The 26,163-nt window shown below is 39.5% G+C and overlaps 2 protein-coding genes across 2 annotated transcripts; both read left to right on the forward strand.

The window, feature by feature from the left end:
* Positions 1–2,947: 2,947 nt before the first annotated feature.
* Positions 2,948–11,949, forward strand: LOC101471068 (sialidase-1). Its single transcript, XM_004548972.3, has 7 exons — positions 2,948–3,160; positions 3,544–3,733; positions 4,685–4,947; positions 8,123–8,305; positions 8,713–8,932; positions 9,852–10,085; positions 10,677–11,949. Exons 1-6 carry the CDS (start codon positions 3,077–3,079, stop codon positions 10,070–10,072), a joined length of 1,161 nt encoding a protein of 386 aa, XP_004549029.2. The 5' UTR covers positions 2,948–3,076; the 3' UTR covers positions 10,073–10,085; positions 10,677–11,949.
* Positions 11,950–13,502: 1,553 nt separating this feature from the next.
* LOC101471550 (sialidase-1) lies at positions 13,503–25,367 on the forward strand. The gene is made up of 6 exons (XM_004548974.3): positions 13,503–13,775; positions 16,305–16,494; positions 16,873–17,135; positions 20,159–20,341; positions 23,134–23,353; positions 24,137–25,367. The coding sequence occupies exons 1-6, from the start codon at positions 13,689–13,691 to the stop codon at positions 24,355–24,357; spliced, it is 1,164 nt and encodes a 387-aa protein (XP_004549031.1). The 5' UTR covers positions 13,503–13,688; the 3' UTR covers positions 24,358–25,367.
* Positions 25,368–26,163: the final 796 nt, after the last annotated feature.

A 26,163-nucleotide genomic window follows, 5' to 3' on the forward strand; every position in this document is an offset into this window, starting at 1 on the left:
CAAACTCATGACTGCAGGAATGTGGTTTGTGTGGTGTTCAGCTCAACCTGTCAGCATTAGAAAGAGGCTCATGGCCTTCATGCAGGGACCCGTTGAGAAAAACTAGCTTCATTTTGATATATATATATATATATATATATATATATATATATATATATATATATATATATATATATATATATATGTATATAAAAACACCCAGCACGCCCCTGCGGGCGGTTTATCCTTCAAGCTCGGGTCCTCTACCAGAGGCCTGGGAGCTTGAGGGTCCTGCGCAGTATCTTAGCTGTTCCCAGGACTGCGCTCTTCTGAACAGAGATCTCCGATGTTGTTCCCGGGATCTGCTGGAGCCACTCGCCTAGCTTGGGAGTCACCGCACCTAGTGCTCCGATTACCACGGGGACCACCGTTACCTTCACCCTCCACATCCTCTCGAGCTCTTCTCTGAGCCCTTGGTATTTCTCCAGCTTCTCGTGTTCCTTCTTCCTGATATTGCTGTCATTCGGAACCGCTACATCGATCACTACGGCCGTCTTCTTCTGTTTGTCTATATATATATATATATATATATATATATATATATATATATATATATATATATATATATATATATATATATATACATATATATATACAGGGTGGGCCATTTATATGGATACACTATAATAAAATGGGAATGGTTGGTGATATTAAAGTCCTGTTTGTGAAACATTAGTATATGTGAGGAGGCAAACTCCTCAAGATGGGTGGTGACCATAGTGGCCATTTTGAAGTCAGCCATCTTGGATACAACTTTTGTTTGGAAGAGGGCCATGTGACACATCAAACTTATTGGTAATGTCACAAGAAAAACAATGGTGTGCTTGGTTTCAACATAACTTTATTCTTTCATGAGTTATTTACACGTTTCTGACCACTTATAAAATGTGTTCAATGTGCTGCCCTCTTCTCCCACTCTTCACACACTGATAGCAACACTGCAGGAGAAATGCCAGCACAGGCATCCAGTATCCGTAGTTGCAAGAAGCTAAAACTTCAGAACGACTGTTACACATTAACTCATAAGGTCCAAGGACCCCACTGTGGGTCAATATGGATTCACACGTGTGAAGATCTAAATATAATATCCCCAGACCAAGGCGTGCTAAATCACACAGAACAGAGAAAGGTCAGATCTTAACACAGTCCCAAAAGACATAAAAATTTGGACAATAAATCAGACATCTACAGCCACAGCACCCTGTGTATTAGTAATTTTTTCACATTTTACCTTTAAATGTGGCACCAGCTCCCTTAAAAGACAAACAGCACCTTCCACATCCACACAGGAGTGTCATGGCATTCATGTTTTTGGCAGTTTTAATAATTAAAAGTGCAATCAGCAGCTGTTCTGCTGCAGAATATGATAGAATATAAAGAGAGATGTATAATGTGCACTGACACTTAAGTGAGTATGCTAGTTTACTGATTTATATCTTAACCACCAGATTTCCCTCCGCCCCTCCTACTGAAACACCTCTAGGCACACACAGTTTTTGAAAATGTTTTGTATCTATTCAAGAAAAGGTTATATCGCACCAATAAGAGTCCTTCCTCACTGTAAAGGTTTAAAGTTTAAACTTTTTTCTCTGAAAACTGGATTTCCGCATGCAGCTTCCTACTAAGTTGAGTTGAGGTTTGGAGCTTCAGTAAATAGCACAAAAATCATTTTCTGCTCTAACTTTGCTTTTGTTTTGTTTTTTGGTCGTGTGTGTGTGTGTGTGTGTGTGTGTGTGTGTGTGTGTGTGTGTGTGTGTGTGTGTGTGTGTGTGTGTGTGTGTGTGCATGACAGGCGTCCGTGCTGTTTCTGCCCCCATGTGTATAAAAATGGTAAGTGCATGAAACCTTTTCCATGTTCTTATCTTTTGAATGGACATCTGAAATCGAAGAAAATTAGAATTACATGCTCAAAATTTACACACCAATGACATTTATTCCAAAAATAAAAACAAACAAACAAAAATATGTTTAATACTGTATAGAACGGTGGCTGGGAAGTGCAAATCACATTTACAACATCAACAACAAAATAACATTTCCAAAAACACTTTTACGTAAAAAACAAAAACAAAAAATGACAACAAAATAACATTTAAGAAAACACTTTAATAAGTCCGCAACAAATTAACAAGTCCGCAACAAGTCCGTTTGTTGAAATCCCGTGTTTAGCTGCTGCTTCTTCTTCTGCCGTCAACTTAAAGGCTCTTTACCGCCACCTGCTGGGCTGGAGTGTGGACCATGACGGTTTTAAGGCCTGGATATTTTCTTAAGAAAATCCCCGTGGCATTTAAAAATCTGAACTTCATTATCTCACCCATACTCTTTTGTAAAATCTCTTCAAACATTAACTGAACACTACTTCTGTGAAAAGCCCTTGTTTAGCTGACTACAAATCACTTTTCTGTACTACAAATAATGTAGTAAGCCTAATCGTTGAGTCACTTCCGGTATTTCAGACAATCCATTTCCGTCAAGAGCCACTTGTTAATTTGTTGCGGACTTGTTAAAGTGTTTTCCTAAATGTTAGTTTGTTGTCAATTCTTTTATTTGTTTTTTATTTTTTTTATGTAAAAGTGCTTTCGGAAACGTTATTTTGTTGTTGATGTTGTACATGTGATTTGCACTTCCCTGCTTCTCTGTAAAACATCTATAATATTAGTTTAACTATGAAACTCTTCCTTTAATTATTAAGGAAGGATGTGCAAGGATGTGTAAAACTGTACAACATGCACAATACAACCTTGAATACGTATTACCTTTTTTTAAAAAAAGACATGATAAAAGTAACTGCATTATTTGCTTATGTAATGTAAATAACGATATTCTATAATCAGTCGTTAGGATTAAAAATTAAATCAAGTAAAGTTTCCTCTTTTATTTTGATAGGTGCTTTAGTCATGTGACCGTCTTTGTCATATGACTTATTGGGAAGATGTGTTGGTTAAAGAAGTAAGGCGAGATAAAAGAGAGGCTTTCGCGCGATCTTTGCTGTGTGTTTCTGTTCTGAAGAAGAAGAAATCCGAGAAGGAAGTGAAACATGGCAGCATGGCGGCTCTCTGCACTGTGGTTACTACTCTCTGCTTTGGCGTCTTCGTGTGTCCTCACCGTCAACCCTTCCCAGGTACAGTGCCTGTTATTACCTGCTTATTACCGGGTTATAGCAGCATGCTGAAGCCCTGCAGTGTGTGCGGTGGAGCTGGTGACGTGTTAGCTAAGGTTGGTTAGAGTGAAATCGATTCATTAAAGGTTAAATGTTAGGCTTTTTGTTTCTTTTTCTCTAGAACTTGCATGATTTGGGGATTTCTAAGGTATAAATAATTTTTAGGTAAATGTTGCAGTTGAATAAAATAAAATAATTTCCAAAACTCGAAGCACGATCACATGTTTGTGTGTTACATGACACCTAAAGTATGCTGAAGATGCTCTTGGCCAAACTGGTTTTGCCTGTAGATACTTCTCAGTCATCCCTGACTCTTTTTATCTGCCCTCCTCCCTGCTGTTCAGATTGATCCCCTGGTGTTTGAGGAGCAGCTCCTGTGGGTGAGTGGGTCCCAGGGCCAGGTGAATACCTACAGGATCCCGCTGCTCACCTTCACCCCCAAAGGAAGCCTGCTGGCGTTTTCAGAAGCCAGGAAGACTTCTTCTGCTGACCGTGGAGCGAAGTTCATTGCAATGCGGCGCTCCACAGACAAAGGCAAGACTCAGCTGAGTCAAACTAACAGCCTGTATACGTGCATTTGATCACAAGTCAGAGCAACACAGAGGGTCAAAACATGCAAAACTTCACTTTTAAACAAGACTGGGAAGTGGAAGCGCTGGGAAGAAAGGCAGACGTCAAAGCCAAATGCAAAAAATAATAAATAAATAAACAGATAAAGGTGTTAAAACACTTTTGCATCATTTTTGCTACATCTGTAACTTTTGTGCAAATTGTTTAGGTTTTTTTTCTGGGGGGAAAAATCACGCTGATGATGTAGAAGTCTCAAAAACTAACATAAAAGAGGTATCAAATACAATACACTGGAAATGAGCAATCAGCTAATACCTGTCGTGAGCCATGACAGCATTTATTTTTTACCTCTGCTCAAGAGGTTGTGTTTTTGGTAGCATCATCGCTCTGTCTGTAGACACGATAGCTTAAAACGTTAAGAAGGATTTGTAGAAGAGCAGCACAGTCATGATTCATTTGTCCATCCCCCTGAAAACTCTGAAAACTGTCCCTGTGTTAACCTCATGTGCGATTAAAACAATTACGGTGCAGCGCGATGCAGAGACTCACACACCTGTCTCTGATGTTTGCCCTCTCTGTGGAGACCAGTTCAGTTAAGAGACATGTGCCATTATCATTAGCATCAGTCAGTTTTTGCAGCAGATATTTGGTTTTACAAATATTTTCAAAATTATGTCACACATGTCACAGTTTTAGCCCTGGTTTGTAGAAAAAAACAGCAATACAACAGCTTGATTGCATAAATTCTCGTGATTGAGCCCCAAACATAAAACTGAAATCTTGGTTTTAAAAGGAGAAAATGCACAAAATTAGTGGAAAATATAGACAAAAAAAATTCAGAGTTATAACACAACTGTTCCGTGAGTAGAAAGTTAAATCATAAAACGTCAAATTGAACAATTTATCATCTTCCAGGAGCCACCTGGTCCCCGACCAGCTTCATCGTCGATGACGGGATGAAGCCGGACGGCCTGAACTTAGGCTCCGTTGTGGTGGACGAGGAAGTGGGCTCAGTGATTCTGATCTACGACGTGTGCTTCTACCTCGACCACTGCAGCCCACCCAGCATCATGATGGTGGAGAGCTGGGACGACGGCCTCAGCTGGACCCCGCCCAGAAACCTCTCAGTTACGCTCGGGGTGAAGAACTTCATTCCCGGGCCGGGCCTCGGCCTCCAGGTGAGAGAGAGTCATGTGACACTGAAGTGAGTGAACTTCTCAAGATGTAAAATGATTTCAATGACCTTTAAGCCAGATTCATTTTTATTTAGATCATGTGAATCCTGACAGCTCAGTATTTCCATGAAAGTCATAAAGTAAGATTTTACTGCGTGGCTTTCCACCTCTGTAATTATGCATAATTTTGCACGTGTGTGCAAACTTAGTGCACTGGTTTGGCAGTATGAATCTTTTATTGTCAGTGAAAAGAGTGTTTTTTGTGCATTAGAAGCACCAAGGCCCTTATTGAATCTGCTGATGGATCAGATCGTTAATCTTGATCAGTTTTCTGTGTAGAAGGAGAGCTGTCCTGCACTGCTTTATTATCTCTGTGTAGAAACACTTTCATGTGTGCAAAAGGCTGCATTGCTGTGAATTTAGCAGCTAGCTTTAACAAAAGGAACTGATGAGCCTGGAGGTTAAGTGATGGAACAGTTTGGAGCTGGTTCTCGATTCCTGTCTCTTTTTTTTATCCTGTCCAAATTAAAGAAGTGAGAGCAGAGATCCTCATAGCTTCAAGCTCAGACAGAAAATGGTCAGTATAGCACCTGAAAGTGCAACAGTTTGGCACAACAGGGTTTAAATCCCTCATGGAGAACCAGTTCATTACAAATGAACTTAGTGTTATAAACTGAGCTGCCTGGTTTTGTTTTTGATGCCATATCACAGCCTCTCTCAGGCGCGTTGTTCGTCTTTTCTTGTTGAGGTCATTAGGGCTGGGCGATATGACCCAAAATTCATATCTCGATATTTTTTAGCTGGATGGCGATATAAGATATATATCTCGATTTTTTTCTTTTTAAAGCCATAAGTTAAGAACAAAAAGAGAGTTCTAGTCACACTGTGTCCCAGATGTCACACGGGCACTTTTATTTACATACAGCGTAGATGTACATGAAGAAATTACTCAAAAATAAATTATCAGCATTTATTAAATAATCATGGTCCATAAATAAAAGAAAACAATGTTGTTTTTGTGCATAACAAAAAGCTCACAATTGTGCAGTCAAAATGTAAACTAATAGACGCTGAGCATAATAACAAAGAGACAGATTTCACTGCTGCACCACGTCTCTAAACAGGTGCCATTTGTGGTCCTTATACACACACAGTACGGTAATATTACGTTGAAGCACAGTACGTATCACTCTGCGAGGCTCCTCCCCGGTAGCCGTAATCCTCCAAGACAATCCATCAAGCGGTGCAGCTCCGTAGCTTAGCAAAGTCATATTAAAACATTTTTTGACAGATTGCTGAGCGCTGTGTACCACATAAAATCGGTTCGCGGTCAGTAAGCACAACCAGAATTCATACATAAGGCGCACTGTCAAGTTTTGAGAAAATGAAAGGATTTTAGGCCGTGCAGCCCCTCCGGGCTGCATGTCGTTAGCGCGGTTAGCTCGTTAGCGCGGTTAGCTCGCTAACACGTTGACGCCGTCCAGCCCCACGCACGGTAACTCGCTAACGGAGATTTTCCGCTTTCATCTTGTCATTGCCTGCAGGTGAAGCTATGGGGGAGGCGGAGTTGTGTTCAGTGAAGGAGAGGCAAGGCCGAGTAACGTTGCGTAGAGACAAAAGTGGACGAAAGAGAGGCAAACCTGCGGCTCCACGAGTATAATTATAACGTAACATAGACTATATCGATATAAACGATATTGTCACATCTTATATCTCGTATGAAAATATATCGATATTTTTAAAAAACTCGATATATCGCCCAGCCCTAGGTCAAATGATCCACCATGTGAAAGTGCCGACATGTATTCAGCCTCGGCGTCACAAGCTGAAACTCACCGACCATGTGCACGCCTGACCTCGTGATGCCACGTGTATCATATTCCATACAAGCTATTCTCAGTTTCTGTGACCTCAACATTGTCATAGACAGATTAGTTTTTCCTGAAAATGCAGAATCAGTTACACAAAAATGCCTGATGTTGCAAGAATTGTCACGGTTCTGGTTCATTTTGACCCAGCGTTTTCAGTTCTCTGAGATTTTTGTATAATGTCGAGTTCATTAGTGATTTATTTCCATGGTTCCTAGGTTTTGATCCCTTGCCCCTCGTGTTTCTCTGTGCCCCCTCTGTTCTGTGTTTAGTTTTCTCTGCCCGTGTGTTCCCTCTGTGTAAAGTCCATGTTTCTTGGTCTGTGTCTTCGAATGTGTGAGTTTCCTGTTTTATTCTGAAGGTCTCTGTCTCATATGAGTGTTTTCAGCTTTACGTCTGTGTAAAGTTTATTCCTCCCAGTTTAGATTATCTTTTGTTCCGTTTTGCCATTCTCTCCTTGTGTTTTATTTTGCAATAAACCTCCTTCGTATCTCAGCGAGTGCCTGCTCTTGGGTCCTCATTTATTTCCCCACACAGTTAGCCATGACAAGAATGATGCAAATTTAAACTCATATATGCAAACTAATATTTTTTCTTTAAAAAAAAATACTTTTCTGGTAAAGATTTAATAGTTCACAGGTGATCAACAGGTGTTACTGCTGTTAATGTAAAAAAACAACAACTATATTTGGCGTTTATACGTTTTAAGATATAGTTTGTGGCTTGTTAGTTTTTATTCTAGAAAGGACAGAAGAAAGAAACCAGGAAAGCTATGGGAAAAATTCAAACCTGGGCCTAAGGAATAACCTTATCACATATGGTTTACCTGCTGTACCAGCGCCCAGTTTGAACTCGAGTGCTTTTATTGCTCTAATTCAGAGGGAATAAAAAAAATCTACTTCTTGGCTTACTGCTTTTTTGCTCTACTTAAAATGTAAGTGACCTGTATCTCTAAAGCAGATAGATTTGGAAAAGATTTTGATGACTTTAAACAATTTTCACAGTTAAAGCATAATAAAAAAAGACTTAAAAACTGAAACAAGAACCTAAACAAGGAACAAATACTTGAGGTTGCAGGAGAGCACAAAAACAACAACATGCATAATAAACCCCCCCCAGATTCATTCAGTCATTACTTTTCAGTTTAAAGCCTCGGTAAACCCAAAAGGTTTGCTTTTTAAATAGAAACCTTTAGGTGTTTAGTGATCTACTCAGATGTAATACTATGCACTGATAAGAATTATAACAGAGGTCACGATGCTGACTCTGATCACCATCTTTCTTCCTGTTTTGTCTGCTCTGGACTACAGAAACGCTTCAATCCTGCAAAGGGGAGGTTGGTGGTTTGCGGTCACGGGACGCTGAACGGCGACGGTGTTTTCTGCATCCTGAGTGACGACCACGGGGAAACCTGGTACAACGGTGCGGCGCTGAAAAGTATCCCCTACAACCACAAGAAGAAACCACAAGACTTTAACCCTGATGAGTGCCAGGTAAGAGGTATCCAGGAAAATGTGTCACTGGGATTAAAAATGTCTTTTTTTGACAATGATCCAACAGACACACAGCTACCACACAGCACAAACAAGTAAACACTATGATGATGTAAAAGAACATATAAAGAATATAAAAAGGTTAAGTTTTAAATTGATTTCAGTGTGACTTTAAGAGAAATCACATTTACCAAAGCAGTATTTTCACATTCCTATAAAACTGGATGAAACTTCCACATAGTTACCTGCTTTGCCAGTTTCAGTTCCTTCTGTAGATTCTATGAACTGGCATCATAGTAAAAGAGAAGTTCATAAAATGTGATATCACTAAAGCTAGGTCTGTGCAGTGACACACACAAGCATTAACACAAGCATTTAGTCTTTTCTCTCCGTCTCTTCTTCTCCAGCCCATTGAGTTGACTGACGGCACCATCGCCATCAACGTGCGGAACCAGAACAGATACCACTGTCAGTGTCGCATTGTGGTGCACAGCTATGATGGAGGGTTGACCCTGCCCTTGGAGGGCCTGATCTTTGACGAGGCACTGGTGGATCCTGTAGTGGCAGCTGGAACTCTGCAAAAAGAGGGCGTGATCTACTTCACCAACCCCTGCAACGAGGAAAAGAGTGAGAAGCGCTAAACTCTAGTAAACAAAGCACTTTAATTCTGTAGAAGCACAGTTTCTAGTTTTGTATGCAGTACTTTTGTTTATTTTAAGTAAAGATATAGTTACACTGATCTCTCCTCATACGAAATGTTCAGCTTTCACACAGTTTTTTTATACTCTTGTCTCTGTATGATGTCAAAGAGAGCAGTTAGTTCAAAGGACAGAAAGGGAGGTAAAATGTCTTGTTTCTAATAGTAGATGAACTGAAGGGCTGCACAAAGGCCCAAATAAAATAAAGAACGATTGTTTTGATGAGTAATTCTCTTCCAGAGTTTAATAATCAAAATATGGAGCCGATAATGAGGATAAGTCCTCTTCCAGTGAACATACACTGTTCAAAAACACTAATGGAGCACAATCTTGAAGAATGTCAGTAGACTCATTTTGTAGTGCTCTGGCAGTTGCACAAAGGAGCAGAGACTACGTCCCTGCCTAGCTCCTCATGTAACCTCCCCTGTCTCCTGGTATCTCCTCCACACTCTTGAGACTGTACTGGGTGGCACAGCAAACCTTCTTGTGGCACATATGGATGTGTCACTGAACTATCTGTGCAACCAGAGTACCAATAGTGAGAAGGACACTAACACAGAGCAACACTACAGAAAAATCAGAAAGGATGGATAAGGCGAGAGCAATGGTCTTTGCAAAAGTACTCCCTTTTTTGGTAGTTTGTCTCCTCGTTGCCTCTCATGTTGTCACTTTAATTTGCACCAAAGCAGCCGAAATAGATTCACAATGGTTTATGCTCTCTAAGTGGAGAGATTGAGATACGATGATCGAGGATTCCCTTAATGCTTTTTTTAATTGAACTGAAAACTCTCTAAGATTTATGTTATAAAGTTGGGTGATCGAGTAAATAACCTCATAATCTCCCTCAGGAGTGAACCTAACCTTGAAATGGTCGCTGACAAACGGCAAATCTTGGGAGAAGGAAGCCATGCAGATATGGGCGGGACCGAGCGGCTATTCCTGCATCACTTCACTGGACAGCGGTTCTGCAGAGGACCGCAAGTACATCTTTGTCATCTACGAGAAAGGCCACAATCAGTATTTCGAGACTGTCTCGTTCGCCAAGATCCACCTGTATAGTGGCCATTAAAGCAGACGAGAAGGTAGGTAGAAAATGTCAGAAAATATTATTAAATCCTTTACTTAAACATCCAAAAGTTCATGAAGTACATCTAATGTGTCCTTGCACTTAGATAAGAAAAGCACGTACATGGCTATTTGCACAAAAATAAATATAACCTTTTAAAATGTTCCAGTGAAATCAGAGAGCGCACTTCGAGTATTTAAAGTTCAGTGTGAAGTTAAAATGGCCTGTGACCTGTTGTTGTAATTACTGTGTTTAAATGTAATCAAAGAGCAGAGGTAAGCAGGCAGCGTTTGCAAGAGAACCCTCGAAATAAACATAAATGTTGCTCTCTTCTGTTAACTGAGGAGGACCGTGCGACTTTTCATGTAAGATGCACTGTGCAAAAATTAGTAAGAGAAGAAAATTACGCTTGATACATGGCAGCACGCTGCGATGATCAAAATCAAGACGCTTCGGGTGGCAGAAGAAGCATCCATTTAAACTATATCACCCCAACACGCAGAGACAAAGTTGTGGATGAGAAGCCGGGTTTACGTCTGTTCATTTGTTGTCTTATGCAGAACAGTGTGAACTGTCTAACAATATTTACACCTGTTTTCTTTCTCAGATTGAAACACTGCAAGAAAACTAAGAGGGTTTTTTAATCCATCGAATTTCTCAGGAACGCAAAGAGACTTTAAAAACGAATTTTATGATGTCAAAAAAATGGAGAGACAAGGATCTGCACAATGAATGTCACGCTATTTTTGATTAAAAATCTTTTTTTAAAATTTTTTTTCTATCCTTTACATTTTCCAAAGCTGATGTATGTCACAGCTCTTATGTGTGTTTTGGTAAATAGCTGCAGAGCCACAATATTCTGACAGACTCCTGACCTCACACAGGAATGATGAAGCAAGAGATGCTGAAAAAACTACCACCCTTTCTTTTCTGAGCTACCTTTCTGATATATCATTGAAATGACGGTAAAACTGACACAGTCATAGACATCTGGCTTTAACCAGGCCACGACGCATGCACAGTGTTGCCAAAATCTAGAGCTGCATAGAGACGAAGTGAAAATGCAGTTAAAAGTCCACAATTTATGCGCACCTTCACATTTTTCAAAGCTGCGGGCCAAATGGAGTCTGTGCCAGTCTGATTCTAGCCCCCGGACCTTATCTTTGACACCCCTGGTGTAGTCACATAAGTGAACTTCTTAAATATACAAGATGCCTCAAATTCTGAAATCAGTTCTCCTCTTAGAAAACTGATGTAAAATATTAAATTCAGGTACTTGTGTGATCGAATGTGTGAAAAAAACAAGGTGCTTAATGTAACCAAAGGAATTATATTTAGATTTTTATAGAAAATGCTGCATTTTTTTTTTTACCTGTGGGTTTTAAATGTCCAGCTGAGTCCATTAGATCTGCTGTAATAATAATAATAGTTTCCTTGTGTACTGTAATTGCATTAAGCAACACTTTTCTGGTCTTACTGACCACTCTGAGCACTTTAAAATACAAGTCGGGTACATTAAATGTGCGGTAGCTGATTTTCTTCCTTGTAATGAAATTGTTCTTGTTTCTGTTTCTATGATGGAAAATGTCACTTTATGTTTTTCTTTGAGTGCCTGTTTGATATAAATATGGCTCTAATGTAGGAAAGAATTTCCTTTTTTCACAGTTTTAAATTGTAAAATGTTTATTACTTTTATTTTCCAACATACTTCTGTTTTTATTGTTTATTCAGGGATTTAGTTGGGATGTGAAAACACGGGGAGGATCTTTACTAATCAGCTGTACGGCAAATCAACAAATAAACTGTTTCATGAAGTTGTACATGTGAAGTTGGATTTTTTAAATATTATTTTAAATAAAATCTTCTTTTTACTTTCTGCATTTTTCTGCATCATTTTTGCAAAGTGAGTTTTTAATCTGAGTGGTTTACATTTACCTGTGTGTGTTTGTGTGTGAATGACGTAATAAAACTGTGTTTGTATGTAAGGAGAATATGTTGTCGTTTTAGTTATCTATTGTAAATGTCCAGTTGGGTTAAGGATGGCTACTATTTATAGAATAAATAAACGATCCTGATCATTGCAAGCATAGAAAAAAAGTCATAGATCTACAATTTAACCCTTAAAATATGCTGTTTATTGGCCAACCACACAGGGAAATGCATCCACATGACACTGTATTATGCAGAATTGTCATGGTCTCCGTGCCTGCCCGGTCGGCCCCACAAGGCTACATTTGCTGTTTCTGTTCTCTCCCTCTCTGCCTGGACGGAGCTCACTGTGGGCTCCCGCCCTTGGCCCACACACACACCTGACAACAATCACCTGTCATCACCGGGAGCACTATTTGAGGCTGGAACACAGATCCTCTCGTCGCTGGAGGATTGTACTACTGACGTTAGTGTTCTCACAGCTCCTGTGGACTTGTGCTTCATAATTCGTGATTTGTGATTAGTTGGTGACTTTCCTTCTCTTCTGCCTCAGATCTCTCTCCCCCCCCCGGACCTGCGTCCTCCCTGCCGTGTGAACGTGTGTGAGTGTGAGCAAAGAAGACGTGAGCGAGTGTGAGAGAGCTACCCTGTGATTCCCCGGAGTTTTAGATCCCTTCCCTGTACATACATTGCACTGGCACTGTAAATAAACTACACCTTGGAGACACCTAACCGCTCTGCGTTTGAGTCCCTGTAACCAGATCGTGACAAGAATATATAAACTTTATGTTTTATATGTATCTAAATCTTTATGCATACACTCTTTGAATAAAATCTAAAGAACAGTTTGAAGGAGGGTCATTAGTGCCCACTGAGCTGATGTTTGCAGCTTCACTAGTTAAATGTAAAGGATTGTTTTCTGCAGCTGATTTGAGTTTTTTGGTCTGTGGTTCTGTGGTGTGTATGTGCACGATTTCATGATTATCTCTGTACAGCACACTTTAGATTGCCTGACGTCTGTGCTATTTTCATGATATTCTGCCACAGTTTGGATAAAAGTAATAAGTGCATCCATTCTGCTGTATTGTGAATAGAGATATGATAATTTAGTGCATAAGTAAATTTGAATTAGATGCACATATTTACGCACGGACGGTATTTCCGGATGTATATTAGAGAAAAAACTGAGCCAAGACGATATAGATGTAAGTCCTGCTGATCCATCAGCTATATTAATAATTAATTAAAAATGTCACAACACGTGTAATATTATGTATTTGCAATTTTATACATGTATTTACACCACTTGCATACAGGCTTTCTTGTAGACTCAATAAAATATAGCAATTAAAGTGAAAAGTAACATTTTCAAAATAGTCCAAATAAAAAAATAATAATAATTATAATAATAAATTTCTAATAGTTAATAAAGGGCTATAGAAAACATGTCAGGTTAAATACCATTAAATCCGAAGTAGGCAACGAGTGACGTTAGTCATGTGACTCCCACCTTGGGTCATATGACTCACAGGGGCAGGCCTTTCGGTATATGAAGTAGAGGAGAGAATTTTATCCCTACTACTCTTTTTGTTTCTGTTTTTGCGGACTTATTTCGACACTTTCTTTCCTCACTCGCTTCTTTGTGTCTGCCGGAGTGAAGAAGAAGAAGAAGTTACGAGAAAGAGCCAACATGGCAGCAGGAAGCCGGCTCGCTGCTCTTTGGCTACAGCTCTTTGTTGTGGTGTCTTGCTGTGTTTCTAACGTCAGCCCTCAGCAGGTACAGTAGCCCGCAATTATCTGCTTAGTGTCTCTTCATAACAGCATGCTAAGTGCTCGGCATGAATTTCTGAGCAATAATGTGACAGCGGATGTCTGTGCTGAAACTACAACTTTAGAAGATGGACTACAAACATGCACTTTACTTTCATTCAGGTCATATAACGCGCAACCATATAACAATAAGAATATATAAAAGAAAAATAATATTATATATTTCCTGCTTCAGAGATAAAACAGTGCAAAGACGTTCAATGACTGTAGTAAAATCATCATCCATCACTTATCTAGTTTAGCGCGGTTGTTTTCTGGGTGGAGAGTAATCTAAAGGCAAGCAACCCAACAGTGGATATAACCAGGGGTTAAAGTGGGATTTGGCAGTTGGGGGAACTTGAAGTTTTCTGTGTTTGCGCATGTAGTTTAGTTTCTTTGTCGCCTATTGCCCCGCATTTCTTAGGGTTATTGCTCTTCGCGGATTCAGCCTGCTGCTGAATACAAACTGCAACTAACAAACTAAATGTGTGACAAACAGTTTGTGTGGGACGCGTTAACAATGCTGGGATTAAAGCAGATATATTACATTTGAATGAAACTTGCCCATCTCTCTTGCTAAGTAAACACCATAAGAAGTTTGTTCTTGTGGCCTCATGAGATAGTCTGCATTCTCTGTTATTTCACTGTTATTTGGGCTGCTGCTCTCTCTGGTAACAGACCATTTTTAGCCAGTTATGACACACACACACATCACTTCGAACCATTTCCTCTCGTGTGACACTTTAAAGTCACACTAACAAAAAAAAAAAAAGACAGTAACTCTGTTTCTCAAAATATACTGCTGCTTCATTTTCTCTATGGTAGTTTCCATCATATTTAAAAGCCTTTTTGTCTTATTGGTGAGTTGTAACTTTGACTGATGGGCATAGCGTTAGACAGGATAACCTTCACATGCATTGGGAGTCTGCAGGAGTCTCCATGGACTATGATTACAGATGACATTGTGATCTGTAGTGAGAGTACTAAGCATGTGGAAGAGACTCTGGAGAGGTGCAGGCATGCTCTGGAGAGAAGAATTAAACTGTTACTAGACCTGCTATGACGTATGGTTTGAAGACGTATGTGCTGACAAAACGACAGGAGGTGCAGCTGAAGATGTTAACATTTTTGTTCAAAATGACCAGGATTAGAAATGAGCACATCAGAGGGAGAGCTCAGGTTTAGAGACCTGCCAAACCAGGACGTCGACAAGGGAGCCCACAGAGCAGGTTCACAAATGATGTGAAGCAGGACATGCAGAGGGAGTTGCTAAGGATAGGGTGAGATGGAGGCAGATATGAAATGCTGAGCTGTTGTGACCCCTGAAAGAACAAGTTTCTACAGTACTGATGTTACATGAATCATCATTGCTGCTTTTAAACCTTAAAGCTAGAGTAAAGGTGGAATTTGGTAAGTGTTACTAAAGAAAGGCTTACATTCGTATTGATTGTTCCTACCAAAACCCTTCTAGAAGCAACATGTGTCACTTAGTCATATGCATATGGACATTTATTTTAATGCATTATCAAAATTAACTCTAATTTCAGCTGAGTATATTATTGCATGGCCAGAACTTTATGTCGAATCCTATGAAAAAACTTAAAACCATAATTCCCACGTAAATGTCTGCTGTCTATCTGTCTTATGGCTTTGTTGACCTGCATTAGTGCACCATGCAGCTGTAAACCATACAACACAGTATACACTTTTAATAACATGTTAGAACTATCAGAGGATAGTCTTCAGATATTAGATAATCAGATAACTTCAGCTGCACATCCTGTACAGATCCACTGCCTGATTTTAAAATCTGGCATGCACTAGGACGTGGTATGTAAGCTTTAAATTTCCAGTTTATCTGTTACAGTCTTTACCCTTCAAAATAATCTCTCATCTTCTCCTGACCTGTCTGTCAGTGTGAAATCATATTCACTTTTGTGCTCCTGGAAAATACTGCAGCTCTACCCTTAGCTAACAGATGTATTAATATTCAAACTGCACAGAAACAGTTTGTGTTTTTGGTGATAGAAGTTGAGATGTTTGAAATGTTGAATTTAACTTACTTGACATATTAAAAAAACAGAAGGAGGAAGCTCCTCGCTTCAGTGGAGTTGGTGCACGACAGGGCCATGTGATGACTTTAATTGCCTTCATAGTCATAGCTGAAAGGACTGTCAGGCTGCACCACATGAAAAATGAACTGATTTAGACTATTCTGTACCAGATTACCTATCAGGTTGAATTATTTATTTATTTTAGGTGCCAGGATGCCACTTTAGACCTTTGATAATAGTTTCTAGTGGCTGAAGGACACAAAATCGCTTCCTTAAAGGAAAAGCAAGATCACCTGATTTTCTTTTCATTTCCTGAACTCAAAGCCAGATCACATGTTTGTCTGTTACATGACACCTGAAGCATGCTGAAAATGCTCCTGCCTATAGATAATTCACAAATATCTCTTCCCTCTCTTTTACCTTCCCTTCTCCCCGCTGTTCAGATCGACCCCCTGGTGTTTGAGGAGCAGCTGCTGTGGGTGAGCGGAGCCCAGGGTCAGGTGAACACTTACAGGATCCCGCTGCTCACCTTCACCCCCAAAGGAAGCCTGCTGGCGTTTGCAGAAGCCAGGAAGTCTTCTTCTTCTGACATTGGAGCGAAATTCTTTGCTTTGCGGCGCTCCACAGACAAAGGCAAGACCACTGCAAGAGATAGACAGTCACACAAAACTTACAGTGTGTCAGAAAACAGTCAGCAGTCACATGGGCGCAAATGAGGAGAGTTTATCGCTTCTGAATGAATGTCTGGGAGTGTATGTCATTGTTAGCATCAACCATAATTGATATTTTGAGTAGATGTTTGGTTTTATTTATATTTACCTTTTTTTTTTTTTTTTTTTAACATTTCATACCTTGAAACTGGATCAACGAGTTCTACGCAGTGTTCAAACAGACTGATGATATAAATTCTGCTGACTGAGCCTTGAAATAAAAGTAAAAATCACAAAAGCACAAAAAACAGGTCACGTTTTCTCTGCTTCATCTCCTCCTCTTCCTCTATCATCTCTCTAGGAGCCACCTGGTCCCCGACCACCTTTATTATCGATGACGGGGCGGCACCGGATGGCATAAACCTGGGCTCTGTTGTGGTGGACGAGGAAGTGGGCTCAGTGATTCTGATCTACTCAGTGTGCTTCCACCACTACCACTGTAGCCCGGCCAGCATCATGATGGTGGAGAGCCGGGACGACGGCCTCAGCTGGACCCCGCCCAGAAACCTCTCGGTTACGCTCGGCGTGAAGAACTTTGCTCCCGGGCCGGGCCTCGGCCTCCAGGTGAGAGAACAAGACATGTGACACTGAAGTGAGAGAACTTTTCAAGCTGTAAAATGAAACGACCTTTAAGCTGGATTTATTTTTATTGTGATCATGAGCTCCTGGGTGCTCAGCAATTCCCATCACAGAGTCACGATTCAAGATGTTAAAGTGAGATTTTCCAGGCAGATTTCTCTGTGGCTATAATGTAAATTTGGTTCCTGTTCCTGAAATCTTGCTCCATGCATCTGTTTTCCACCTCTGTAATTATGCTCTGAAGAGGTTTAGGTGTAATGTGCAAAAACTAATTTGCATTAAATTAGCATTAAGAATATTCTTTTGATGCTTAGCAAAAAGAGTGATTGTGTGTTCATGCATTAGAAGCCACGAGCCTTTTATTGATCCTACTTGTAGACTACATTCTTTATCAATCTGACTCCCTATCTGTCAATAGAAAATTGTACTTAGTAGTCAGTATAATCCTTTAATGATATAAGTTTGCATATGGTAGAATACTGCATGTAATCATTAGTGTTTAGAAGTATATAGTTGGTGGCATATTGAAAGAATGTCTCATCCTAGGGGGTCTGTGACATTCCAGGGTGTTCTGGCGTTCACCCCCACATCCTGGGAGTATGGGAGAGGTTGTACCTTGTCTTATTGTTTTACGGTAGGATTAACGTAGCTATGTCATTTTTAGTCTAAGTGCTTTTTTACATATAGATGAACTGTTGGATTTTCCAGACCAGCAGGTTAAGGGAAGTTGTTTATGGGGTCACACTCTGACACTCTGACTGACACACACACACACACACACACACACATTCCAATGTGACTCGGGTACAAAAGCACTGGTTTGAGTTTGACATCAGAGTTTTGCAATGTGCAGCTGTCATAAAAACAGGCCAGCTTTAATAAAAAGGAAAAAAAAAAGAAGTCATGAACTCAGAAGATAAAGGATTACTGAGGATTGCACTGGTTCGTGATTGCTGTCTCTTTTATTATTCTGTCCAGATTAGAGAAGCGACACCTGGCTTTGTTCTTGTTTCATTTCAGACAAAAAGGGGTCAGTAGTAGCAGCTGAAAGTATATAAACCTCTCACAGAGCGTTAGTTTATTAAAATGGACTCAGAATCAGATGCAAACGGAGCTTCTTGTTGTTGCATTTGATGCACAGTATGTCTTAGTTGTGGTCTAACGATTGTACTTGAGTATTTTTCAGTTACCTGTAATTGTAATCAAAATACCTCACACTGACATGACTTCCTTAAATACTTTCATTAATCCTAAACAGGGAAGCAATACTTAAATCAGACATAAATAAGAAAGGCATCAGTGGAAGATAAAGTGTACATGTTGGGATGTTTGTGTCTTTACTAAATGTCTAAATATACTATGAATCACCTCAGTGGCTGAGCAGTTGGGATCCTAAGTGTGAAACCCGAACGTGTAGCATAAATTCGTAACCATGAATGCTCCCTAAAACTATAATGGGGTTTCCAGAACAATGAGAAGTATAAAAAATGTTCAGTTGAAATGTCACTTTTTCCCCTTGCATGCCTCTGAGAGGTCAGAGTAAGGCTGTCGATGATGAAAGGGTCCTAACTGTGTGAAGTGAAGTGAGCTGGAAGTGCTGAAGTATTATTTCGTTAAGCAGAGGATACACTGGTCTACCTTTTTATGAAATAAAAATAGATAATAGAATCCCAATTAATGCCGTAACCTGCTGATATGTTTTGAACCTTCACTGAAACATTATGTTAAGTGCGAGGTGAACTATAAACGCTGCTGTAATAAAATCTGCTTCTTATGATGTTGTTGCCTTCCCTAGAACATGCAGATTCATTTTTTTATTTTTTTATTATTATTATGAGCTACAGTCATGTGAAAAACTAAGTACACTCTGTGATTCAGTAGCTTGTAGCACCACTGTTTGACTTTATGACTCAATGACTGTAAGGTGCTCAGGTCCTGTGGCTAGGTGCTCCAGCGCCGTGCCTGACAGCTGGTATGAGGTGTTTGTGCTGATATGCTGTGTTTGGTTGTCAGGTGGTGCTGTGCACGATGAACAAACAGCTCCGCTTTGGCCTCGTCTGTCCAAAGGACATTGTTCCAGGAGTCAGTGCGACTCTGCAAACCTAAGCTGTGCTTTCATGTTCTTTTTAGAGAAGACAGGCTTTCTCCTTGTAACCCTTCCAAACAAGCTATGCTTGTTCAGTCTTTTTCTAAACGAACATTAACTGTAACATTTAATTTGCTAGATGAGGCCTGCTGAGTCTGAGATGTAGCTCTCAGGGATTTTTATCCAGCTTCTCCCAGCATTTAACCATCTGACCTTGGGGTGAATTCGCTGGGACGTCCAGTCCTGGGAAGATCAGCAGCTGTCCTGAATGTTTTCCACTTTTGAGTCAACTTCAAATTGTTTGGAAACCCAGACTGATGGGCAGCAGCAGTTGCTCCTCTGAGATCATCGCTGGTGTTAACACACACATGAATGCTCCAGACAAGCAAACCTCTGCTTGCATAGAGGTGCTCAGCTCACACACAGGAATATTAAAGCTGGTTTATAAAAGAAAAAGTTAGAGCATAATGTAAGGCACTGCAAGTGTAACAGCACCGATATTCAGTAAATGAACCTCTTTGTTTTTGTGTGAGCTATATTTATACTTGCCTTTCTAATATGGACTTTATTCAATTGAATTTAACCAGATGCATAGCTTTATTTTCAGCTTTGAATGCATTTAATCCAGACAGTAATGTCTGCAGCTGCTTGTTTCTCTCCACAGTCTATATCAATCTTTAAGAGCTGTTATGTTTGTGGATATTACACCTTTTTAATCAGTAATATGACACAAAACAGTATCTGTAAAAAAAAATTTAAAAAAAATTATTTGAACACAGCTCACTCGTTTAATTCCTCTCCTCTTTGTTTTCTCTGACTTCTCAGCTCACCAACCGTGTTTAAACATTAAAAAAATACTAAATGATGATAACCAACAGCTGCATCCCTGAACTGTTTTTTGTTTGTGTCTTTTGGACTACAGAAGCGCTTCAATCCTGCAAAGGGGAGGTTGGTGGTTTGCGGTCATGGGACACTGGAGGGCGACGGTGTTTTCTGCATCCTGAGCGACGACCACGGACAAACCTGGTACAACGGTGCAGCGCTGAAAAGCATCCCCTACAACCAGAAGAAAAAAGCGCAGGACTTCAACCCTGATGAGTGCCAGGTATGTTTGCTGGTGCCGTCGGTCAGTTAGAGATTACAGTTAGAGCCATTAGTATTTGAACAGTTACAGAGTTTTTTTGTCATTTCCACAATTAAATTAACTTTGTTGTCGACATTAGTGGAAAACTTTCTTTGGTTCACCATGCTGCAGATCAATTCATAATCAATCCATAATAAAAATACTGGTAATTATTCATACAATAATAACTACATACACACCTTTTTTCTACCTAGTGGCATCAGAATAAAGAGGACGTTCTCAGACAGCAACAACAGAACGGCGTTTTTAAGACGCCAGTGTGATACAGATTATCTAATGAGGTTTGTTGTCAACCAACAGCAGTTCTGACAATGCTGCCCAGTTTGTTTCTATCTGCCACACTCGGGTTACCATCCCAGATGGAGATATTGAAGCTGACATACACCAAAAAAATAATGTTTTTGTTGACTTTTAACTTTTTAACTTCCTAAAAAAAAAAAAAAACTCTGACTAGCTTTCTTGTTGATGACATCAATATTTTCCATAAATCATACTTCCCATAAATCTTGTCATCTTGTCCTCAGAAGCTTGAAGCTTTTACTGACTTAAACAGACTGATCAGAAAGTGAAAAACCTGTTTTTTGAGCCTGTGTAATTCAAGGCGTTTCCCTTTGTCAGCATTAATCAGCAAATAACAAGATTTACACCAATCCTCAAATCTACATACCTGAGCAAAATAATCAGACTTAAAATTACCATTAAAGAAACCAACAAACAGCCATAACATCAGCAAATGTTAAACATTTTCACATTCCATATCCTGTATTTGCATATCATTTATATAAACATAACAGTGGTGATCAAACATCATTCAGCTTTAGATTACTCTGTTTGTATCCTTAGAGATTGAAGAGATTGAGATTGAAACTCGCTATGCAACGGCTGTGAGTCATCAAGTGAAAGTTAACTAGCCAACCGCTGTAACTGCCTGACATACAGAGAAGCTGGGTTCAGCTGTGGCTCACCAGTCAGCCTGTAATTTAACATTGTGCATGAGTGAGCTTCTGTTTTTTTACACATAAATATCCAGACCACCAAGGAAAAGGACAAAACAGACTTGGTGAAAGCGGGATAAAGTCATCGTGGTTTTGTGGAAGAAAGAACGTTTCCTCAAGCAGGACAGTTGCTGGTGCCTTCTGTGCTCACAGCTTCACAGTTTGTTTGCCTCAAAGTTCAGTTTTGAATCAATAATTGTTCCAAGATGTTTATCAGACTCAAGACGTTATACCACCTGGCCCTTTATAGCTGTGACCTGTTGTGTGTGAGAACATTTCCTAAAATCAGACCAATCAGTGATTAACATCTTTTGACATTTTTTAACTGAAGAGAGGACTCAACGTGCCATTTAACAGAATCATGAGGCTGGCCTCCTGCAACTGACTAACAATAACAGAGTCATCTGCATACTTTAGCACAGTGCTGTTTCATACCTACTCTAGCACATGTTTGTGTACAGGTCAGCAGGTCAGGTCAGAAGGCCACGTGCTTTTACTCGTTCCAAAGACATAATGCAAACTCTGAGATGATAGAGCTTTCTCGGCTCCAGAATTGTGGAAGGATTTATCATCGCACATCAGGTGATCTCCTTCACTTACTTGCTTTATAAATAAAGTGGTACAGGATAAATAATACCAGAGTTTCACTACACTACTACGATGGATTTAAAAGTGCAGACTTTCAGCTTAATTCACGATTACAAAACGATTAACTGTTTATAAATGATGGCCCTTTTTATGCACAGTCCCCCATTTCAGACGCTCAAACACGATAGGAAAAATTAACATAAGGATTGTTTTTAATGCTTTTAATAACGACTCCTTGAAGTCAAGGACATCACCGAATGTTGCATTTCCTCCTTTAATATGCTCTGTCAGTCCTTTACTGCAGATGGTTTCCTTCCTTGCAGCTTATTTGAGGCTTTTTCTACATTCACTTTTCTATTTAATAACTGAAACGCGTGCCGTGTTTGGTTGGATCAGGTGACTCGCTTGGCCTATGAGGAATATCCAGTTTCTTGTGAAATTCTTGAGTGTGGTTTGCAGTTTGCTTCTGTCAGCAGTCACATCATCAATAAACACTGGTGACTCTGTTTCATTGGCAGCCGTAAATTTCCATGTCATAATATTGTTTCCATCATGTTTGACACATGATGTGGTTTGCTTTGGATCATGAACAGTTCCTTTCTTTCTCCATTCTGTATCTTCCCATCATTCTGGTATCAGTTAATCTTGGTTTAATTTCTTCAACCAATATATTCCAAACCTGTGGAGGCTCTATTAGTTGTTTTTATGGAAAAGTATAATTTGGTCTTCTTGTTCTTGAGTGTAACTAATGATTTGAATCTTCTGATAGACCTACGTTAAACAGCCACTTCTCTCTTGTCTTTGGAAATGTTTATGTGGAGTTTTAAAATGACTTTGTTTTGCTTGCATTACAGAAAATTATCAAGTGGTTCTTGGGGAAAAGTCACACTTGTAGCAGCAAAAATAAAGTTTGGTGGTTATTAAGTTAAAGGGGAGTTAGCATTAGTTTATTTAGTGACATTATGAGGAAGCGTGAATGCTCATAGTGCACTGTTGTGAAGTGTGGTTCTGCACTCTAGTGGACAGAAAGTTGTTGTTTTTGTCTTTAACTTCAGTGTAGATTCTCCCATTTATTTTATTCAGTGCAGTTATATGAAGGCATCCCTATTACAATTGTAATTATAATCTTTCACCTTTGATACACTCTTTTCTCCGTCTGTTCTTCTGCAGCCAATTGAGTTGACTGACGGGACCATCGCCATCAACGTCCGGAACCAGAACAACTACCACTGCCGGTGCCGCATTGTGGTGCACAGCTATGATGGAGGGTTGACCCTGCCCTTAGAAGGCCTGATTTTTGACGAGGCACTGGTGGATCCTGTAGTGGCAGCCGGAGCACTGCAAAAAGAGGGCGTGATCTACTTCACCAACCCCTCCAATGAGCAAAAGAGTAAGAAACACGAGCACTAAGCTTTTTCATCTCTGTGTAAGACTAGCAAAAAGTTAGTTTTGTGTATTAAGAATGTTACTCTTTATGTATTCTGTATGCCATTCTAGTGAGAAATGCTAATATGAAACATGGTGATCTCTGCTCCCGTTTCTACTCTTGGCTCATATCAGTTGCATTAGTTATAATTATTAAATATTCATGTCCTGTTACCCCAAAAATGTCCACCCAGTTAGTTCCTGAGTAAATTTAGTATTCACTAATAAATTTAATTTAATATTTGGTTACTTTGGCCACTTATAGTGTTTTCCTTTACGGCACAATAACTACTTTATATTCTTATGGAATCCAATGATAATTAAGTTTATTTCAGCTCCCCTAACTTATCTGGTTTGTTTTTACTGTAGCTCTATAAATCATGGCAACTTTCCACTTTTTTATGAACTGTATTCACATATGAGCTAAAGTACAAGCTCAGTAAAGCTTCATAAAAAAGTGACTTTCACCTTATTTCGGTTTCAATTTGAACTGAAAGTAAACACAGAAATCTGATGCTACACAGTGATCCATGCACGCCAGTTTGAGGCAAACTTTCTGGCAGAAAATGATACCATGATGCAATGCTGTAATCAGATAGATTGACCTTGTTTCCCTGAATCTTTGCAGTACAGGTGGAAACTGCTTAATCAGCACAAAACACAGAGTCTCACTGATGAGAAAAAACCCAGGTTGAAATGATCCTGATTAAGTTGAGTGGATAAATAAGTGATGCTTTATCTCCTTCAGGAGTGAATCTAACCCTGAAATGGTCGCTGACAAACGGCATGTCTTGGGAGAACAAAGCTGTCCAGATATGGGCGGGTCCGAGCGGCTACTCCAGTATGACATCACTGGACAGCGGCTCTGTAGAAGACCGCAAGTACATCTTTGTCATCTACGAGAAGGGCCAGAAAGACTATTTCGAGACTGTCTCGTTCACCAAGATCCACCTGTATGGTGGTCGTTAAGAGCACACGAGGACGTAGGTAGAGCAAAGTCAGACATGAACTATGGTGCAAACTAAACATAAATAACTTATCTGTTTTGTCTCAGATTTAAACACTTAAGGGAAAAAAGAAAACCGGAAGAGGGTTTTTTTTTTTTTTTTTTTAATCCATCATCTTTCTCAGGAAGATAAACAGACTCATTCTAGGATATCACGAAAATGGAGAAAGAAGAATCTGCACGCACACATTTTGTGATTACGCCATCAAAAAATATTTTTCTCTGATTTAATCCTTCTGTCCTTTACATTTTTCAAAGGGGGTTTAAATCACGTGTTTGTAACCCTTTAATTTTATTTGCCAAGTAACTACACAGCTGCAAAATTCGGGCAGAGAAATATGTCAAAGCAGGAAATGCTGAAGATTGTTTTACAGACGGGGTACATAATTTACAAAAAGCTGATTGTTAAGTATTTTGTAAACCTAATTGTTTTGGGACAGAAAAAAAACTAATGTTTGAGTGTGTGAAAGTGAAAATTACTTTTGAACCACTATAGATGCAACAGTTTTTTCTTTTACTATCATAAAGTTTGCTGTGAATTCATGCTGATTGAAATCAGTTCTACCTTTAGAAAACTTGTAATTGTGTAAAATAATGGCCTAAAAAAGCAAAACCTTTTTTAAAAGATGTATATTTTCACTTATAAATTCTCTTTAATTGTTTCTTTGAGGTTTAAATAATTGTTTCATATACATGTGTGGAAGAATGTGTGAATGAAAAGGTGCCTAACGTAACCCAAAATGTCTTTGTTTGTATTTATGGAGCGGAAGCGGAGTTATTTTATTTGTATATTTTAAATGTCAGATTATGACCAAATGTCCTTTGTCTGTAGTTGCTTGGCGGATAAATGAATCTGTGCTGTAATGGATTTTCCTTCTTGTCACATTGTCCTTGTTTTTATGGATTTGATTGTGGAAAACACACTTTTTATGTCTGAAATGAAAATAAAAGGGAGGGACTGATTTAAACCACAGTTGAAGGCAAAAAATGTCACTTCATGTTTTTCTCTATACGTCTTTCTGATACAACTCTAATATAAGGGAAAAAACTCATTTTTTCAGTTTTAAGTTGTAAAATATTTACTGCTTTTATTTTGAAACTTACTTTACATTAGAATGAAAATCAGTGTGCTGAGTTTTCCAAAAGAAAGAACATTTAGTTGGGATATGAAAATCAGAATCAGAATACTTTATTGATCCCTGGGGGAAATTATTTTTTGTTACAGTGCTCCATTTTAAACCAACATTAAGACAAGACGGACAATACGCTAACTAAGAATAGTACAATATATACATACATACATACATAAGTCACTTATAAATAAATAGTTGGAAAAGAAACATGTGTAGCTGTAGCAGCAAACAGTGTGTTAAGTGGATGCGTTGTACAGGGAGATGGCCACAGGCAGGAATGATTTCCTGTGTCGTTCAGTGGTGCTTTTCGGTAATCTCAGTCTCTCACTGAACGAGCTCCTGTGACTGACCAACATGTCATGGAGTGGGTGGGAGGTGTTATCCAACATTGTCTTTATCTTGGACAGCATCCGCCTCTCCGACACCACCTTGAGGGAGTCCAGCTCCATCCCCACAACATTGCTGGCCTTACAGATCAGTTTATTAAGTCTGTTGGCATCTGCGACCCTCAGCCTGCTCCCCCAGCATGCAACAGCATAGAGGATCGCACTGGCCACAACAGACTCATAGAAAATCCTCAGCATTTTCTGGCAGATGTTGAAGGACCTCAGTCGCCTCAAAAAATAGAGACGACTC

Source organism: Maylandia zebra, linkage group LG22, assembly GCF_041146795.1.
Source record: "Maylandia zebra isolate NMK-2024a linkage group LG22, Mzebra_GT3a, whole genome shotgun sequence".
Lineage (NCBI taxonomy): Eukaryota > Metazoa > Chordata > Actinopteri > Cichliformes > Cichlidae > Maylandia > Maylandia zebra.

Coding starts and splice junctions, on each gene's coding strand:
- LOC101471550 (XM_004548974.3), top strand. CDS start 13,689: ATGGCAGCAGGAAGCCGGCTCGCTGCTCTTTGGCTACAGCTCTTTGTT. Junction 16,495..16,872: donor GCGGCGCTCCACAGACAAAG/GCAAGACCACTG, acceptor TCATCTCTCTAG/GAGCCACCTGGTCCCCGACC. Junction 23,354..24,136: donor CCCCTCCAATGAGCAAAAGA/GTAAGAAACACG, acceptor TATCTCCTTCAG/GAGTGAATCTAACCCTGAAA.
- LOC101471068 (XM_004548972.3), top strand. CDS start 3,077: ATGGCAGCATGGCGGCTCTCTGCACTGTGGTTACTACTCTCTGCTTTG. Junction 3,161..3,543: donor TCACCGTCAACCCTTCCCAG/GTACAGTGCCTG, acceptor CCTGCTGTTCAG/ATTGATCCCCTGGTGTTTGA. Junction 3,734..4,684: donor GCGGCGCTCCACAGACAAAG/GCAAGACTCAGC, acceptor ATCATCTTCCAG/GAGCCACCTGGTCCCCGACC.